This window comes from Bubalus bubalis, chromosome 18, assembly GCF_019923935.1.
Source record: "Bubalus bubalis isolate 160015118507 breed Murrah chromosome 18, NDDB_SH_1, whole genome shotgun sequence".
In the NCBI taxonomy this organism is placed as follows: domain Eukaryota; kingdom Metazoa; phylum Chordata; class Mammalia; order Artiodactyla; family Bovidae; genus Bubalus; species Bubalus bubalis.
The window spans coordinates 58,033,225-58,053,580 of NC_059174.1; the positions used below are offsets into that span (position 1 = coordinate 58,033,225).

The following is a 20,356-nucleotide window of genomic DNA, read 5'->3' on the forward strand; positions in this document are numbered from 1 at the left end:
TGTTTTTGTTTCCCAGGCAGAACTGGAGCTCCAAAAAAGTATTTTAACAAGTTAACCTGTTCCTAACTGCACATGTAAGAACAACCGGTTTTGCAATTTCAAAAAAGATTTTATTTTAATCAGTTTTTTCTAGAGTCTAAAGAATACCATGGCCATTCAGTGTTAAAAATATCACTTCTCCTTTTTGTAGTTACAGTATATTATTAATGATATATGCATGAGGGAATTGCTGTCACATTGGATATAAAGCCTTGGCTACAAAATTTTGACAAATAGTAGGACTGTTAAGTTTACCTTGAGGTAACACAGTCTATTGAAATCTTTTATGAGGCCCAATATGATTAGGAAAAGGGAGAGAGAAAGTGAATCTCTCTCGGTCTAAAGGGTGTAAAGGTATATTTAAAAAGCAATCTGGTAAATCAGTAATAATAATGTGCCAATTTTGAGGAATAGTAGTAGGTGATGGGATCCCTGGTTGTAGTGCACCCATGGGTTTCATAGATGCATTAACTTTTCTAAAGTCTGTTAAGAGATGTCATTTGTTAGGTTTCTTTTTTATAACAAAAATGGGATAGTTCCAAGGAGAGTAAGATTCCTCAATATGTTTTAATTCTAATTGTGTGTCTATAAGTTCTTTAGTAGCCTGTAATTTTTCTTTCGTAAGGGGCCATTGTTCTGTGCAAATAGGCTCGTCATTCTTCCAAGTTATTTTAATAATTGCTTTGTTTGTTAAATGAGCAGTTACCCCTAGGAAAACTGTGGAATGTATATCTGAGTTTGCCATTGCATAAGTATGTCCCTTCTATTAGATTAAGAGATACATCTATCACATAAGGTCTTAATGTTGCAGGCTGGCCTCTTGGTCCTTCATATGGGTAGATTTGAATATTTTGATAAATTTCTTGTACTTTGGTTTGAGAAATGCCTGCAATTTGGCAAGAGATTTTTTGTATAGGCCAGGATTTGGGCCATAAGTCTTTGGAAATAATAGTAATATCAGATCCAGTGTTGAGGAAACCAGAAAATCTTGACCATTAATTTTGATATTTACATTTGGTGGGGCATATTGGGATACCACTGATATCCATAAGGATTGTTTTTTATCTGCTGTCCTGCCTCTCTGCACATTGTTCCCCCTCAACCTTTCTGACCTGTTTCCTTGTGTCGCTCTCTTTCAGTCCTCCAGGTGACCACCATTGAATCCCGTGACATGCCCTTCATCCCCACTCTGCCCAGCCTCTGGTGGCCGAACTATCTTTCCATCCTCTCTTCCTCTGCTCACTTTGTCCCGACACCAGCCCTTCTTTCCCAGCATCAAGTCTCTCCCTAGGTCATGTCTTCCACCCTTTTATACCCTCACTATACTGATCAGCCCTGGAGCAGGAAATGGCAACCCACTCCAGTATTCTTGCCTGGAGAATTCCATGGACAGAGGAGCCTAGTGGACTACAGTCCATGGGAATCACAAAAAGTCAGACACGACTTAGTGACTAACCTTCCTTTTTCATACGGATCAGGGGCTCCTCTCCTATTCTGTCTTTATTCCTTCATGTCCCAAGAGATCCCAACTTTCTTTCACTTTGTTTTTTACCATCTGCTACTTTCACTGTTTATTCTTTCATTCTTACCATCTCTTTGCAAAACACCCATTCTGCACACTGTCCTCTGATCTCACCCACTCTTCTGTTCTCTTCACGTTTCTATTCCTCTCAGTCACTCTGTCTCCTGACCCCTCTTGCCCACACATTCAGAGTAGGTGGGATGCAGTAAGATGTCTGCTCTGTGAGAGAGCACTGATGAAATAAAAACTCAACAGTTTAAGGCAAGACAGGAAAATTAAATGCAAACTTTCCCTCTGCCCGTTTTGGCCCCCTCCCTCCTCTCCCATGAGCCCTCTGTTAACCAGACTTCGATGGAAGAACCTGCTCAAACATAAAAATCATTTTTTCTTCCTCTGGCACCAAGCCACATCACTCCTTAGAAGACAATATTCTCAATATTCTAAAGGATCACAATGAGACAGAAGGAAGAGGGCAGGGCACAACCATTCAAAGAAGTCAGGGGAGGGGATGACACAGTCATTGAGAAAAAAAGGACATGACAAAAACTAGTTAGAACCCCAATGAGGCGCAAGATGGCAGAAGACTGTACTTCCAGTTGACCTTAAGCCTCATTACACTCTGACTCTAACACATCACCTAAATGACACATGCACAGGCACAATGATAGTTCACAGGATAACCATAAAAGGCCAAAAAGCAGGCAGAGGCCCAATTCCCAGAAACCCTGCCCCTTCCTTAAAGAGAATATTCGTCCTATCTATTCCTACCATTCTGCTTCATTGAATAGTCTTTGACTGTGTGGATCACGACAAACTATGAAAAATTCTTCAACAGACAGGAATACCAGACCACCTGACATGCCTCCTGAGAAATCTATATGTAATTCAGGAAACAACAGTTAGAACTGAACATGGAACAACAGACTGGTTCTAAATAGGAAAAGGAGTACGTCAAGGCTGTATATTGTCACCCAGCTTATCTAACTTATATGCAGAGTACATCATTTGAAATGCTGGGCTGGATGAAACACAAGCTGGAATCAAGATTGCCAGGAGAAATATCAATAACCTCAGATATGGAGATGACACCACTCTTATGGCAGAAAGTGAAGAGGAACTCAAAAGCCTCTTGTTGAAAGTGAAAGTGGAGAGTGAAAAAGCTGGCTTAAAGCTCAACATTCAGAAACCTAAGATCATGGCATGTGGTCCCATCACTTCATGGCAAATAGTTGGGGAAACAATGGAAACAGTGAGAGACTATTTTTAGGGCTCCAAAATCACTGAAGATGGTGACTGCAGCCATGAAATTAAAAGACACTTGCTCCTTGGAAGAAAAGCTTTGACCAACCTAGACAACATATTAAAAATCAGAGACATTACTTTGCCGACAAAGGTCCATCTAGTCAAGGCTATGGTTTTTCCAGTAGTCATGTATGAATGTGAGAGTTGGACTATAAAGAAAGCTGAGTGCCGAAGAATTGATGCTTTTGAACTGTGGTGTTGGAGAAGACTCTTGAGAGTCCCTTGGACTGCAAGGAGATCCAAGCAATCCATCCTAAAGGAAATCAGTCTTGGGTGTTCATTGGAAGGACTGATGCTGAAGCTGAAACTCCAATACTTTGGCCACCTGATGCAAAGAACTGACTTATTGGAAAAGACCCTGATGCTGGGAAAGATTGAAGGTGGGAATAGAAGGGGATGACAGAGGATGAGATAGTTGGATGGCATCACTGACTCAATAGACATGAGTTTGAGTAAGCTCCTGGAGTTGGTGATGGACCAGGAAGCCTTGGCATGCTGCAGTTCATGAGGTCGCAGACAGTCGGACATGACTGAGCGACTGAACTGAACTGAGAGCATTACAGTAAGTGTATCTGAGCAGGTCTTTGAAAAGGAGTACCCGGGCAAAAGAGCTTAGATAAATTCAAGAGATACACCAAAAACCCAATGAGGATCCATCAGAGTTTCTAGAAAGAGTTTATCATACTTATAGGCACTACTCTGATGCAAACTCTGAGGCCTTTGAAAATAATGAGAATGGTAAACATAACCTTTATTGGGCAAAGCTCCCCAGACATAAGAAACTCACAAAAGTTAGGTGGTCCATTTGGAATAACCCCTTCTCAACTGGCAGATGTTGCTTTAAAAGTGTTCAACAACAGGGAACAGCAAAAGAAGCAAGAAGATGCAGGACTGAAAGCCACATTACCTGGTGGCAGCAGTGGACTCCCAGAGCACGAGTAACCTGAGGAGAGGTGAGCCACCGCAGGGGAGGGAACAACATGCTTAGTGTTAGGAGGGCACTGGAAAACAGACTGTCCTTGGCTAAGGAGTGAGAAGTAAAACAGTAACAGACAGGAGCCTGTCATTGCAGTAGAAAGAGATGAACACTCTGATGATGCCCCAGGAGCCCCAGGTACCTGTGACAATGGGGACAAGCTGACTGACCTTCTGATAGCTACAGTGCAGCATACTTGGTAGATACCAAGATGGAGCAGAGAACGACTCAGTCCATCCCAGTCACAGGATTTTCTGGAGAAGTGCAAAGCTGTTCTTTCTTACAACCTCTGCAATGCCGATTAGGGAACCTCAACCTGAAACACAGTTTCTTGTATATGCCAACATGTCCAATCCCTCTTTTGTAAATTAAATGCACAAATGATTTTTTCACCGAAACAGCTTGACCTCAGCATCCTGTTGGGGCACCCGGTAAGCAGGCAGATGACATTTGTGGACACTCTGGAGAAGGAGACTGATTTCCCCCTCCACAAGTATACAAAAAGATAAGGCAGGAAGTGTGGGCTGACAGCACCCCAGGGAAGGCCGACAAACACGTGGCCAATACAAATCCTGTTATTAGGGACACTGGAGGGATTCCCTGGTGGTTCAGTGGTTACAAGTTGGGACATTTGCTGCAGTGGTTCAGGTTCAATTCCTGGTGAGGGAACTTAGGATTCTGCAAACTATGCAGGACAGCCAAAAAAAAAAAAAAAAAAAATGGACACTGGGACACCTAATTTAAAACAATACCTTCTGAGGCAAGAGACCCCAAAGATAATTCAGACAATTCTTGAAAAGTTGGCTTAACTGGGACGAATTAAACCTTGTAGATTGCTATATAAACTCCTATCCTCCCAAAGAGCCAAACTCAGCAGTGTGCGAATCATTGATGAAGATGTGAGGGCTACTTGTAAGACAGCCCAAGATTTGCAGCCTTAACAGTAATCCATATATGTTCTGCGCACAACTACTGTGGGACAATACTGCTGGTTCTCAGTTCTGGGCTTGAAGGACACTTTCCCCTGCATTCCTACTGCAGAAGAACCACTGCAGCTGTCTGCTCTCTGGTGGCAGTACCCAGAAACGCAGGGAGTCCAACAGTACTGCTGGACAGTGTTGCCTCAAGGACTGAAGATTTCCCCTACCTTGTTTGGGGAAATGTTGTCTAGGGTTCTTACTCCAATGTTTGTCGATGACTTCATCGACATGTCTACATGTCTACAAGCGAAATATCTAAAAAATACCATAGGAACCCTGAACTCGGCCAATTGTGGATGGAACGACTCCCAGAAGAAGGCACAAGTATGTATGTAACAAGTCATGTACCTGAGTTTCATCCTCTGCCTGACAGAAAATAGGCAACTGCCGGCTTGGCAACACCCAAGACACAGAGCTGAGGGGCTTCTGGGAAAGGCAGGATTCTGTCCAATTAGGATCCTGAATAAAGGCTTTAGAAGAACATATCTTGAGCTCTTTACTTCAACAAAAGAGCACCAAACAGGTTGGGAAATGATAAAAACAAGATTAGTCTCGGCTCCAGCTTTGGAAATAGCAGACTTAAACCTTTCACACTGTAGGTCCATGAGAGACAAGGCATGAGTCTCAGATATTAATTCAAGCTCTGGGGAACATCCCTCAGCCCACTACTTACTTCTCAACTAAAACAGAATGTTCAGGGTAGCCCCCTAGCCTTCGAGCGGTAGCAACTCCTTGTGCCAGACTTCTGGAAGCCGAGTAGTTCACCATGGGGCAACCCACCACTGTGTATGTCTCTCACCCTGTCCTTTCTTTGGGCTTCCCTGGTAGTTCAGTTGGTAAAGAATTTGCCTGCAATGCAAGAGATCTCAGTTCGATTCCTGGGTCGGGAAGATCCCCTGGAGAAGGGAAAGGCTACCCACTCCACTATTCTGGCCTGGAGAATTCCATAGACTGTATAGTCTATGCGGTTGCAAAGAGTTGGACACAACTGAGTGACTTTCACTTCATTTCATGTGCTTTCTTTACTGGAACAAAAAGGGGGCTATTGGCTGACTTCTGGGAGAATGGGGAAGTACCAAGCCATTCTCTCAGGCAATTCCACTCTAAAACTTCATGTCACTTTGGCCCTAAATCCAGCATCACTGCTTCCGACGGTTGCTGCACAACCCCCTGAGCACGAGCAGACCGGGCTCAAGCAGACCGGGCTCAACACACAACCCTTGGCTGAGCCAGATGTGGACCTGTTCATGGATGGAAGCAGCTTCACGGACCAAGGCAGGGGACGTATTCGTTATGTAGTGAAAACCCTTTGTGTTTTTTTGCCACACAGCCTACAAGATCTTCGTTCCCCAACCAGGAATCAAGCCTGCACTCCCTGCATGGAAGTGCAGAGTCTTAACCACTGGACCGCCAGGGAAGTCCTGTGGTGCTAACCCTTGAAAAGGTGGTAGAACCAAAAGCCCTGCTCCTAGGGGGCTCAGCTCAGGAGGCAGAAGTCACTGCTCTGACAAGAGCCCTACTGCTCACTGAAGGCACGTGAGTGATACGTACAGAGGCTCCTGCTCTGTGTTCTCTGTGGTGCCTGCTCACAGGACCATCACCAGCAGAGAAGGGGGCTCCTCGCTTTGGACAATAAAGACAGAAAACATGCTTTGAGATCCTGTCACTATGAGAAGCCATCCACAAGCCCTCACTGGTGGCTGGAGTGTACTGTCCAGGCCACCAGAAGGGTGAAATTAATATAATCCAAAGCAACCAGTTAGCTGACCAAGGTGCAAAGCCAGGCAGCAAAGGCAGGCAATTCTCAAGCCATGAGAGGGTCACTACAGATCAACTTGTCAAAATACCAGGTGGCGTATCTGGAAAAGGAGTGAGGATTCACTCTGGACCACACCACACCCGGGGGAGATGTGTGCATGTGGAACTGTCCTGACTCCTGAGGCCCTCTTACACACTGTGCCACACCACACTGTAACAGCACCCACACCAGGAGAGATGCCACAATGCATTCACAAGTTCATAATGGACCCTAACCTGCAGAAGACCATCCAGCGAGCCCCTCAGACTTGCATGATCTGTGCTAAAAATAAAGACTGCTGTCAGACCTCCCCAGATGGGGACCCAACACAGGAACCTGGGTCGCCCAGGACTGGCAAGCAGACTAAAGTAAATCAAGTTGATAAGGATAGAGAAAAGAGACAGAGTAGGCGATTAAGTAGTTAATCCCACTAGGGGATTGTAAGTAAAGAGAAAAGTATGGGAGACTCTGTAAGTTAAAGGATCAGTCAAGAAAGCAGGTTTGCTCAGCCACAAAACCATGTGGCAAAGGCACAGGACCTGCCCCCAAACAATAAAACAATGGTGATATGAGCCCCACATCCTGCCCAGTGGGCTCAGTAAGTTAATGACGCCCTCGGACATGCTTCTTTGTGTGCACTAAAAACAAAAATGTAAGGAAAAGGTGACATTATGCTGAAACCTGAGATGATTTACCAAATTTTTGTGCATTTCCATTGAGCCCTGAGAGTCCAAGCTTGACCATGTAAGGAAAAGAAAATTCCCCTGCCCGACGAGGAGGAGGAACTGACGATGGAAGCTGACTTCTAATCAAGAAGTTTGAACTTTGCTAGTGGGTGACATGAGTGCAATTGTGTGGTAGTTTGAACATTCTTTGGCATTGCCTTTCTTTGGGATTGGAATGAAAACTCACATTTTCCTGTCTTGTGGCCACTGCTGGGTTTTCCAAATTTGCTGGCATATTGAGTGTAGCACTTTCACAGCATCATCTTTGAGGATTTGAAGTAGCTCAGCTGGAATTCCATCACCTCCAGTAGCTTTGTTCACAGTAATGTTTCCTAAAGCCCACTTGACTTCACATTCCAAGATGTCTGACTCTAGGTTCGTGATCACACCATCATGGTTACCTGGCTCATTAAGATCCTTTCTGTATAGTTCTTCTGTGTATTCTTGCCACCTTTTCTTCATCTCTTCTGCTTCTGTTAGGTCCATGCCATTTCTGTCCTCTATTGTGCCCATCTTTGCATGAAATGCTCCCTTGGTACCTCTAATTTTCTTGAAGAGATCTCTAGTCCTTCCCATTCTGTTGTTTTCCTCTATTTCTTTGCATTGTCCACTTGAGAAGGCTTTCTTATTTCTCCTGGCTATTCTTTGGAACATTTCATTCAAATAGGTTTATCTTTCCTTTTCTCTTTGGCCTTTCACTTCTCTTCTTTTCTCAACTATTTGCAAGGCCTCCTCAGACAACCATTTTGCCTTTTTGCATTTCTTTTTCTTTGTGATGGTCTTGATCACTGCCTCCTGTACAATGTCATGAACCTTGGGACATAGTTCTTCAGGCATTCTGTCTATCAGATCGAATCCCTTGAATCTATTTGTCACTTCCACTGTGTAATCATAAGAGATTTGATTTAGGTCCGACCTGAATGGTATCTAGTGGTTTTCCCTACTTTCTTTAATTTCAGTCTGAATTTAGGCAGTAAGGAGTTCATGATCTGAGTCGCAGTCAGCTCCTGGTCTTGTGTTTGCTGACTGTATAGGGCTTTCCCATCTTCAGCTGCAGGGAACATAATCAATCTGATTTTGGTTTTGACCATCTGGTGATGTCCTTGTATAGAGTCATCTCCTGTTGTCGGAAGAGGGTGTGTCAACTAAAAAAGATGTACAACTTGAGAGTTGCAAGTTAAGTTTTATTTGGAGAAAATGAGCACTGCAGCCAGGGAGGCAGCATCTCAGATAGCTCTGACAGGTGTCCCGAGATCTTTGACTATTAAGACCTAGTCCAGTAATAGCACATTGAGCGCTGTATTAGCAAAAACCTTCTTCAGAACTGGGAATGATCCTTCCCAGCAATGTGGGACCAAATGGTCATGAAATGCCTCTCAAAGTAGGGTCATATTTGCAAAACATTCATATCAGCAGAATAGTCTGAGCAGTCTGAGAGACTGCTCGAAAGCAGCAGTGGGGGAAGTTCAATATATAAGGTTTTGGTAAAGGGGAAGTTCAATACCATTAAGCACTCATTTCACAAAAGGTTTTTTGTTAGTCATGAGGATCTGATGTCACCATGAAGAGACTTAGTGCTTCTCTAGATAGGAGGAGATGCAAGGATTGAGATCATAAAGTCTGTTCCTAAAAACATCCAACTATCTACAGACCAGTCCTACTGGTCTGTACAGACCATATAAGAGTCCCTGAAGCAGAGTGCCTTGCTCCACTCTGAAGTCCCTCCGGGGCTGTTGAAAGTCAATAGCTTTAGCAGAATGGGGTTCAATCTCCGTGGAGGCAGAGGGTAAATGCCTTTGCCGTTCACTCGTTGGCAATGCCCTTGGTAAGTGCCAATTTGTAGTTGACACGGACCTCTTGTGGTCATACATCCGATCATGTTTTGGGGGGCATTTCATGAACATTTTGTCTCGTGTTGCTGGGAAGGCTCCTTTCCAGTTCTGAAGAAGGCTTTTGCTGACAGGTCACTCAATGTGCTATTACTGGACTAGGTCTCCATAGTTAAAGATCTCTGCAGACCTGTCTTCTAGTTATAGTCCAGGAAAGTATTCCTTCTTGTTGCATCTTTCCATATCTCAGTTCAATTCAGTCACTCAGTCGTGTCCATCTCTTTTCAGCCCCATGGACTGCAGGACGTTAGGCCTCCCTGTCCATCCCCAACTCCCAGAGCTTACTCAAACTCATGTCTATTGTGTCAGTGATGCGATCCAACCATCTCTTCCTCTGTCGTCCCCTTCTCCTCCCGCCTTCAATCTTTCCCGGCATCAGGGTCTTCTCCAATGAGTCAGTTCTTCACATCAGGTGGCCAAAGTATTGGAATTTCAGCTTCAGCATCAGTCCTTCCAATAAATATTCAGGGCTGATTTCTTTTAGGATTAACTGATTTGATCTCTTTGCAGCCCAAGGGACTCTCAAGAGTCTTGTCCAACATGACAGTTCAAAAGCATCCATTCTTCAGTGCTCAGCTTTCTTTATAGTCCAACTCTCACATCCATACATGACTACTGAAAAAACCATAGCTTTGACTACATGGACCTTTTTTTAGTAAAGTCAAGTCTCTACTTTCTAATATGCTGTATAGGTTAGTCACAGCTTTTCTTCCAAGGAGCAAGTGTCTTTTGATTTCATGGCTGCAGTCACCATCTGCAGTGATTTTGGAGTCCCCTACCTTCAAAAAGCAGTCTGTCACTGTTTCCATTGTTTCCCCAACTATTTGCCATGAAGTGATGGGACCGGATTCCATGATCTTCGTTTTCTGAATGTTGAGTTTCACGCCAGCCTTTTCACGCTCCTCTTTCACTTTCATCAAGAGGCTCTTTAGTTCTTCTTCACTTTCTGCCATATGGCTGGTGTCATCTGCATATCTGAGGTTATTGATAATTCTCCCAGCAATCTTGATTCCAGCTTGTGCTTCTTCCAGCCCAGCGTTTCTCATGATGTACTCTGCATATAAGTTAAATAAGCAGGGTGACAATACACAGCCTGGACGTACTCCTTTCCCGATTTGGAACGAGTCTGTTATTCCATTTCCAGTTCTAACTGTTGCTTCTTGACCTGCATACAGATTTCTCAGGAGGCAGGTCAGGTGGTCTCGTATTCCTATCTCTTTAAGAATTTTCACAGTCTGTTGTGATCCACACAATCAAAGGTTTTGGCATAGTCAACAAAGCAGAAGTATATGTTTTTCTGGAATGCTTGCATTTTTGATGATTCAGCAGATGTTGGCATTTTGATCTCTGGTTCCTCTGCCTTTTCTAAATCCAGCTTGAACATCTGGAAGTGGAAGTTACTCCATATATAGAGTAACATTATTACAATCACTGATCACATATCGAGCTATACACTTGATCATCTGCTTCAAGTCCAGTCATTATTTTTCTTAGAGGCTCATACACTTGGTTCAGAGAAGGCAATGCCAACCCACTCCACTACTCTTGCCTGGAAAATCCCATGGACGGAGGAGCCTGGTAGGCTGAAGTCCATGGGGTCGCAAAGAGTCGGACACGACTGAGCGACTTCACTTTCACTTTTCACTTTCATGCATCGGAGAAGGAAAGGGCAACCCACTCCAGTGTTCTTGCCTGGAGAATCCCAGGGCTGGCAGAGCCTGGTGGGCTGCCGTCTATGGGGTCACACAGAGTCGGACATGACTGAAGCAACTTAGCAGCAGCAGCAGCAGCATACACTTGGTTATACAGGAAACAATAATCTTGTGAAACAGGCAAAATAGAAATAGTATCGGTTCAGTTCAGTTCAGTTGCTCAGTCGTGTCTGACTCTTTGCGACCCCATGAATCGCAGCATGCCAGGCCTCCCTGTCCATCCCCAACTCCCCGAGTTCACTCAGACTCACGTCCGTCGAGTCAGAGATGCCATCCAGCCATCTCATCCTCTGTCGTCCCCTACTCCTCCTGGCCCCAATCCCTCCCAGCATCAGAGTCTTTTCCAATGAGTCAACTCTTCGCTTGAGGTGGCCCAAGTACTGGAGTTTCAGCTTTAGCATCATTCCTTCCAAAGAAATCCCAGGGCTGATCTCCTTCAGAATGGAGTGGTTGGATCTCCTTGCAGTCCAAGGGACTCTCAAGAGTCTTCTCCAACACCACATTTCAAAAGCATAGCTAATAACATTAGTGGAATTAAAAGTAAATAATTTAGCCATGAGCTTCCCACACCAAACCAGTTTTTTAAAAGATCGTCAAGACTGGGGAATGGTCACTTAAAGCAGAAATCTGATTTTTCATATGGTTCACCAAATGTGTTACATTAAAGGATTTATCAGGTATGAAATTATAGCATTCACTTTGAATTGCAGCACTTGTATCTCCCTGAGATGCTGTAAGGTGTTGAGGGCCTTGGAGTTGTGCAGCATGGCCTTTCTCCTCGTAGAGATCTCAGAATACAATAGGTTAATAGCCTAGTTACTATCATTTAAAGCTTATGTAAGTTGTCAAGGCTTCGGTATGGCAAATTACATCCTCCAGTCTCATTGAAGGTACACACACAAAGAAAATAGGTGCTACATGGTCATACCAGTAGAATAAAGATATTTTGACCCATTGGGATCATACCAATTGTAGGTTCGGTTGGGGTTACCTCTAATTTGTTAATGTGTATGAACTTAAATTCATGGGAATCCCAGGCTACACCTTTGTATGCATCCCTGTAGATGTCAAAGCCATAAATTAGTGCCACAAATCCACTGAGTTCCACACCAATCACTCTCTCTAAGTGTAATAATAAGTGTAGTTCATAAACACCTGGTTGTGTCTCATAATATTACTAAGCTGATCATTTTTAGTATGATTTAATTGCTCCTAACATACAGGAGCTTTTAAACTTAAATAACCATAGCCTTGTGTTAACCATACAGATACATGACATAATTGTCAGAGTTTTCCTTTTAATAGATGAGAGGTTAATTTTGAGACTTAGCTCGTCACTCTGATTTTGAATGACCTTAAGAGAAATTTGAGTTTGAATGACCTTAAGAGAAAACTTAAATCTATGGCCAACCTCAGAGCAGGTATTATTAACTGGCCAGGTGAGAGGATCCTATCTAGCAATATCATGAATAGACAGAAGAGGACTGAACTCTTACCTAAAATACATTTCCTAGGTTGGTATCCAATCAGAGCCCTGGAGAACAGAACTCCACCAAGGAAACCCAGAAGTACTAGACACAGATAATTGGCCACAACCCAACAATTGGATTGAGTTTTAAACTAGCATAGAATTGTACCTATGATAGAAAACATTTGACTGATACGCACAGCTCCAAGAAATCATGAAAACATTATAAATGATCATACGAGTCAGGTAAGCATCTTGGGCAAGCTGTCTGCTTCTGATGTCGTCGTCCTCTCATCCTAGTGTAGTGCAGTTTTCTTTGTTTGGGCATTGCTTTAAGGTGAGTTTGAGGTCAGCAGACCTCTCTATAGACTAGTCCAGTTTAGGGGCCTTTGGAAGTGAGAATTAATCTAAGAGTCAATTTCCCTTCAATTTCACCGTACATGAAGTAGTTAACAGTACCTATAAAAAGGTCCTTCCATCCAGGTTTGAGATAGTTTCTCAAATTAAGTCTTTTTCCAGTCTTGGTTGCAGGTCGTTCATGAGGCATCTGATCTTCATCCAAAGAGAGATTACTGAGATAAGCTTCAGAGACAAACCTAGAGTGTCCTTAATAATTTAATTAAAATTTACATTAATGTACCCTAACAGCAAAGAACTATCCAGGAAATGAGTCTTACTAGATACAGACCTCCATTAACAAATTGGGATTTAACATTCATTGAAACATCTTTTTCTCCCTAAAATCACCATCATTTTTACCAAATATAACCAAATTAAGACTTGCTTGTGATACAGGACTGGTCTCAATAAACTTGGCCTGATGATTTATATAACCATAATTGATTATAGATTTTTTTGCTTTTTTGAGACTTTCTAAAAAAAATACTTATTTTTTAATTGAAGGATAATTGCTTTACATAATTTTGTAGTTTTCTGTCAAACTTCTACATGAATTGCTGAGATTTGTATAGAGTTTCAACTGAACTTTTAAAATAAATCTTTCAAGCGAGGAAAGTCGAGCCACAGGCTTATCACAGATTTACATGAATTACTCCCATCTCAAGGTTTCCAAAAATTCCTTGACAGTTCTGTACCTGTTAGTGAGATAACCTTCCTAACTTATCTGATAAAGTTTTGGAAACTAAGAGTGTCCAATCTCTGAAGGGTTCAGTTCAGTTCAGTTGCTCAGTCGTGTCCGACTCTTTCCAACCCCCAAAACCGCAACATGCCAAGCCTCCCTGTCCATCACCAACTCCCAGAGTCCACCCAAACCCATGTCCATTGAGTCGGTGATGCCTTCCAACCATCTCATCCTCTGTAGTCCCCTTCCCCTCCTGCCCTCAATCTTTCCCACCATCAGGATCTTTTCAAATGAGTCAGCTCTCCACATCAGGTGGCCAAATTATTGGAGTTTCAGCTTCAACGTCAGTCCCTCCAATGAACACCCAGGACTGATCTCCTTTAGAATGGACTGGTTAGATCTCCTTGCACTCCAAGGGATTCTCAAGAGTCTTCTCCAACACCACAGTTCAAAAGCATCAATTCTTCACCTCTCAGCTTTCTTAATAGTCCAACTCTCACATCCATATATGACCACTGGAAAAACCATAGGCTTGACTAGACGGACCTTTGTTGACAAACTAATGTCTCTGCTTCTTAATATTCTGTCTAGATTGGTCATAGCTTTCCTTCCAAGAAGCAAGCGTCTTTTAATTTCATGGCTGCAGTCAGCATCCACAGTGATTTTGGAGCCCAGAAATATAAAGTCAGACGCTGTTTCCACTGTTTCCCCATCTCTTTGCCATGAAGTGATGGGACTGGATGCCATGATCTTAGTTTTCTGAATGTTGAACTTTAAGCCAACTTTTTCCTTCTCCTCTTTCACTTTCATCAAGAGGCTCTTTAGTTCTTCTTCACTTTCTGCCATAAGGGTGGTGTCATCTGCATATCTGAGGTTATTGATATTTTTCCCAGCAATCTTGATTCCAGCTTGTGCTTTCCAGTCCAGCGTTTCTCATGATGTACTCTGCATAGAAGTTAAATAAGCAGGGTGACAATATACAGCCTTGACATACTCCTTTTCGTATTTGGAATCAGTCTGTTGTTCCATGTCCAGTAGTAAGTGTTGCTTCCTTACCTGCATACAGGTTTCTCAAGAAGCAAGTCAGGTGGTCTGGTATTCCCTTGTCTTTCAGAATTTTCCACAGTTTACTGTGATCCACACAGTCAAAGTCTTTCGCAGAGTTAATAAAGCAGAAATAGATGTTTTTCTGGAACTCTCTTTCTTTTTCGATGATCCAGCGGATGTTGGCTATTTGATCTCAGGTTCCTCTGCCTTTTCTAAAACCAGCTTGAACATCTGGAAGTCCCGGTTCACGTATTGCTGAAGTCCGGCTTGGAGAATTTTGAGCACTGCTTTACTAGGGTGTGAGATGAGTGCAATTGTGCCATAGTTTGAGGCTTCTTTGGCATTACCTTTCTTTGGGATTGGAATGAAAACTGACCTTTTCCAGTCCTGTGGCCACTGCTGAGTTTTCCAAATATGCTGACATATTGAGTGCAGCACTTTCACAGCATCATCTTTTAGGATTTGAAATAGCTCAACTGGAATTCCATCGCCTCTACTAGGTTTGGTCCTAGTAATGCTTCCTAAGGCCCACCCGACTTCACATTCCAGAATGTCTGGCTCTAGCTGAGTGTAAGTGATCACACCTTTGTGATTATCTGGGTCGTGAAGATCTTTTTTGTATAGTTCTTCTATGTATTCTTGCCACGTCTTCTTAATATCTTCTCCTTCTGTTAGGTCCATACCATTTCTGTCCTTTATTGAGCCCATCTTTGCATGAAATATTCCCTTGGTACCTCTAATTTTCTTGAAGAGATCTCTAGTTTTTCCCATTCTATTGTTTTCCTCTATTTCTTTGCACTGATCACTGAAGAAGTCTTTCTTATTTCTCCTTGCTATTCTTTGGAACTCTGAATTCAAATTGGTATATCTTTCCTTTTTCCTTTTGCTTTTCACTTCTCTTCTTTTCACAGCTATTTCTAAGGCCTCCTCAGACAGCCAGTTTGCTTTTTTGCACTTCTTTTTCTTGGGGATGGTCTTGATTCCTGTCTCCTCTACAATGTCACAAACCCCCGTCTATACTTCATCAGGCACTATGTCTGTCAGATCCAGTCCCTTAAATCTATTTCTCACTTCTACTGTATAGTCATAAGGGATTTGATTTAGGTCATACCTGAATGGTCAAGTGATTTTCCCTACTTTCTTCAATTTCAGTCTGAATTTGGTAATAAGGAGTTCATGATCTGATCCATAGTCCGCTGCCGGTCTTGTTTTTGCTGACTGTATAGAACTTCTCCATCTTTGGCTGCAAAGGATATAATCAATCTGACTTTGGTGTTGACCATCTTGTGATGTCCATGTGTAGACTCTTCTCTTGGGTTGTTGGAATAGGGTGTTTGCTATGACCAGTGTGTTCTCTTGGCAGAAGCCTTTGCCCTGCTTCATTCTGTATTCCAAGGCCAAATTTGCCTGTTACTGCAGGTGTTTTTTGACTTCCTACTTTTGCACTCCAGAAGGGTTCAGATAGAGAGAAAAGATAAATGTTTCAATTTGTGTATAAAATATAATTTTCCCAAATTGCTGTCATAATTAGTTTCAGGGGAAGGTTTTTTTCCCCTTACACCTGGAAAACACATATTCTAACCAGCAATTTTTCAGATACAAAGCATAGAAGCTATAAGCATATTCATCAGTCCTTCTGTTAAGCTTTATGAAGTCATCAGGTTTTCCATTAGAATCCTTACCCAGTTCAGAAAGTGGTATTTATCCAAAAGTCCTTTCTGTACATCTTCTTGAAGAGCAAGTATTTTTGCGAAACTTGATTAGTGCTATGACAATATTTTGAGATAGTAATTAGAATAATGCCTGATAACATTTTTCCCAAACATATCAGAATTTTAGGAGCACTGTATGGTTTCTACGATATCTATATTAGTAACATTTACCATACAATATAAGCCAAGACTTATTACTCACTTGACAATACTTCCCATGTCATTCTGTATAGAAAATGAGCCTAATTAGTGTAATATCACTCTTTGGGATGTTTGAGGGCCCTCTGAAGCGTCCCAAAGTTAGCTAGAAATCAAGTTCTTCATTATAATGACTTAGGAAGTTTTGTCAACAAATATCAAAAAGGTTTAGAACACTCAGCCAGATAGGATTATAGGTCATTGTGAAACAATAGCTTTTCATATAGCTAAAGTAACAATAAAAGATTTCAGAACAGATCACTTAAGAGATAAAGAAATTTAAATCTGTTATCAAAGGCAGTTCACCATCTGAAAAAAGGTGTCATCTTAACAGACAGAAAAGCTAAATTCAAGTTTTGCAACAGACGGAAAAGCAAAATTCAAAGCTAAATAAGTTTTACTTTATTTAAAGGGCAAACTTAATTAAATTTACTTTACACTTATTTTAAACAATGTACAAAACTCACTTCTCATGGTTTACTTTTCACAAACCTTATCACTTTCTGTACCCATTACTTTGTTCTTCCATCATAAAAAGCCACCTTTTCCTTTTACAAAATGCAGTTGCATTCCTCATAGCTTCTTTACTGAAAACACACTTCGTACCTTCCTTAAGTAACCAAGAATTGACTTTTTTTTTTTTTTTTGGTAAGTTGGTCCATTTTTAATCGTGAGTCAAAAGAAGCTGTTTTTGGCCTCCCAAAGTGCCCGTCCCTTTTTATTGAGGTTAACATAGTTCAGAATTTTAAGTAAACAGATGCAGTCACTGGGTAAAGTTGCCCCAGGTCCATCCTCCAGGAACTGCTGTCATTATCAGCAATGCCATCCAGTCTTCAAGGGGGATATCAGCCTGGATCTGCTCTGTAATTATCGCAGAGCTCCAATTTGCTTTATCCGTGTCAACAGTTCCCCTCGCTCATGAATATTTACTAGATCAGTGCATCCACCTATGCACTCTTTACTGATGAAGACCCGAGGTACCGTTCTGGCTCCTGTGAGCTGTTGCAAGTAATCTTGTATCTCAGTGGTGTCACCGATGGCACCAATGAGATACAAGATTTGGATACGGACAAATTCCAAAAGCCCTTGTTTGAAGGGCAGTTGACTGAGGAGCTCCTGAGTCCTTCTGCAGTAGGGGCAGGTGGGCTTGATGAACACGACCACCTTCCCAGACTGGATCTTGCTGTTCATGAATGCTTGAGCCATGCTGCCTTTCCCAGGAGGGGACCTTAACTGCCAAGAACTGACTTTCATATTAGCATTTTATAGATTGGTGAGCATAAATATCAGTGATAATTTCTAAAACCTTTGCTTTCTTAGAGAGAACATTTTAGGATGACACCAAACAAAATGAGGGCAAAATGAGGACTGTAGCCCGGGAGGCAGCATCTCAGATAGCTCTGAGAGACTGCTTCAAAGCGGCAGTGGGGAAGGTCAATATATAAGATTTTGGTGAATGGGAAGTTCAATACCATGAAGCACTTATTTTACAAAAGGTTTTTTGTTGGTCATGAGGATATGATGTCACCATAAAGGGTGACATCTCCTTCTCTAGATAGGAGGAGAGGCAATGATTGAGACCATAAAATCTGTTCCTAAAAACATTAAAAAAAAAAAAATCCAACTGTCTAAAGACCCATCTCACCAGAAGCCCTGGAGCGTGGAGTGCCTCACTCCACAGCTGTTGAAGGGCAACAGCATAGGATCATGGGGTTCACTCTCCGTAGGGGCAGATGGCAAACGCCTTTATTGTTCAGTCACTGGCAGTGCTCTTGGTCAATGCCACTTTGTAGTTGACAGGCATTTGCTATGACCAGTGTGTTCTCTTAACAAAATCGTTAGCTTTGCCCTGCTTCATTCTGTACTCCAAGGCCAAACTTGCCTGTTACTCCAGGCATCTCTTGGCTTCCTACTTTTGCATTCCAGTCCCCTATGATGAAAAGGACATCTTTTTTTGGTATTAGTTCTATGAAATCTGTAATTCTTCATAGAACTGTTCAACTTCAGCTTCTTTGGCATTAGTGGCTGGGGCATAGACTTGGATTACTGTGATATTGAATGGTTTGCCTTGGAAATGAACAGAGATCATTCTGTAGTTTTTGAGATTGCATCCAAGTACTGTATTTTGGACTCTTTTGTTGACTATGATAGCTACTCCATTTCTTCTAAGGGATTCTTGCCCACAGTAGTAAATATAATGGTCATCTGAATTAAATTCACCCATTCTGGTCCATTTTAGGTCACTGATTCCTAGAAAGTTGATGTTCACTCTTGCCATGTCCTGTTTGACCACTTCCAATTTACCTTGATTCATGGACCTAACATTCCAGGTTCCTACACAATATGTTCTTTACAACTTCAGACTTTACTTCCACCACCAGAGACATCCAAACTGGGCATTGTTTTTGCTTTGGCTCAGCCTCTTCACACCTTTTGGAGCTATTTGTCTGCTTTCCTCCACTAGCACACTGGGCATCTACCAAGCTGGGGAGTTCATCTTTCAGTGTCATATCTTTTTGCCTTTTCATAGTGTTGATGCTAGCAAAGTAATGCTCAAAATTCTCCAAGCTAGGCTTCAACAGTACATGAACCAAGAACTTCCAGACGTTCAAACTGGATTTAGAAAAGGCAGAGGAAGAAGAGGTCAAATTTCTATCATCCAAAAATCAAGAGAATATCAGAAAAACATCTGCGTCACTGACTACGCTACAGCCTTTTACTGTGTGGATCACAACAAATTTTGGAAGATTCTTAAAGAGATGGGAATACCAGACCACCTTACCTGCTTCCCGAGAAACCTATATGCAGGTCAAGAAGCAACAGTTAGAACCAAACATGGAACAATGGACTGGTTCCAAATTGGGAATGGAGTACAAAGAAGTACGTCAAGGCTGCATATTGTCACTCTGGTTATATCATGAAAAATGCTAGGCTGGATGAAGCACCAGCTGGAATCAAGAGTGCTGGGAGAAATATCAATAATCTCAGATATGCAGATAAGAGCACCCTTATGGCAGAAAATGAAGAGGAACTGAAGTGAAAGAGGAGAGTGGAAAAGCTGGCTTAAAATTCAGCATTCAAAAAACTAAGATCATGGCATCTGGTCCCATCACTTCATGGCAAATAGATGGGGAAACAAAGGAAACAGTGAGAGACTTTATTTTCTTAGGCTCCTAAATCACTGCACAAGGTGACTGCAGCCATGAAATTAAAAGACACTTGCTCCTTGGAAGAAAAAGTATGACCAACCTAGACAGCATATTTAAAAGCAGAGACATTACTTTGCCCACAAAGCTATGGTTTTTCCAGTAGTCATTTTTTCCGGTAGTCATGTATAGATGTGAGAGTTGGACTGTGAAGAAGGCTGAGTGTTGAAGAATTGATGCTTTTGAGTGATGGTGTTGGAGAAGACTCTTGAGAGTCCCTAGGACGGCAAGGAGATCAAACCAGTCAATCCTAAAGCAGATCAACCTGGAATATTCATTGGAAGGACTGAAGCTGAAGCTTCAATAATTTGGCCACCTGATGCAAAGAAGTGACTCATTAGAAAAGACCCTGATGCTGGGAAAGATTGAAGGCAGGTGGAGAAGGGGGCAGAGGATGAGATGGTTGGATGGCATCACTGACTCAATGGACATGAGTTTGAGCAAGCTCCAGGAGATGGGAAGGACAGGGGAGCCTGGTGTGCAGCAGTCCATGGGGTTGCAAAGAGTTGGACACAACTTGAGCAACTGAACAACAACTCAAGAAGAGGAAGCAGAAGAGAGAAATAAGGACACTCCCCCGCTCCCCACTTCTCCTTTTATTATAAAACTGTAGCCCACTAATTACTCTGGCTGGCACCCTCTCCCCCTCTGCTTGTAAGCCTCACAAGTGTCCTATCTTTTTCTGTTTGTTTGTTTTCAAT

The 20,356-nt window shown here is 42.3% G+C and overlaps 1 protein-coding gene across 1 annotated transcript; it reads right to left on the reverse strand.

Moving 5' to 3' along the window:
- Positions 1–17,316: 17,316 nt before the first annotated feature.
- LOC112580437 (glutaredoxin-1-like) lies at positions 17,317–17,655 on the reverse strand. Its single transcript, XM_044931622.2, has one exon. The coding sequence runs from the start codon at positions 17,653–17,655 to the stop codon at positions 17,317–17,319; it is 339 nt and encodes a 112-aa protein (XP_044787557.2).
- Positions 17,656–20,356: the final 2,701 nt, after the last annotated feature.

Bases quoted from the DNA above. Each gene is read 5' to 3' on its own strand.
- LOC112580437 (XM_044931622.2), bottom strand. From the start codon at position 17,655: ATGGCTCAAGCATTCATGAACAGCAAGATCCAGTCTGGGAAGGTGGTC.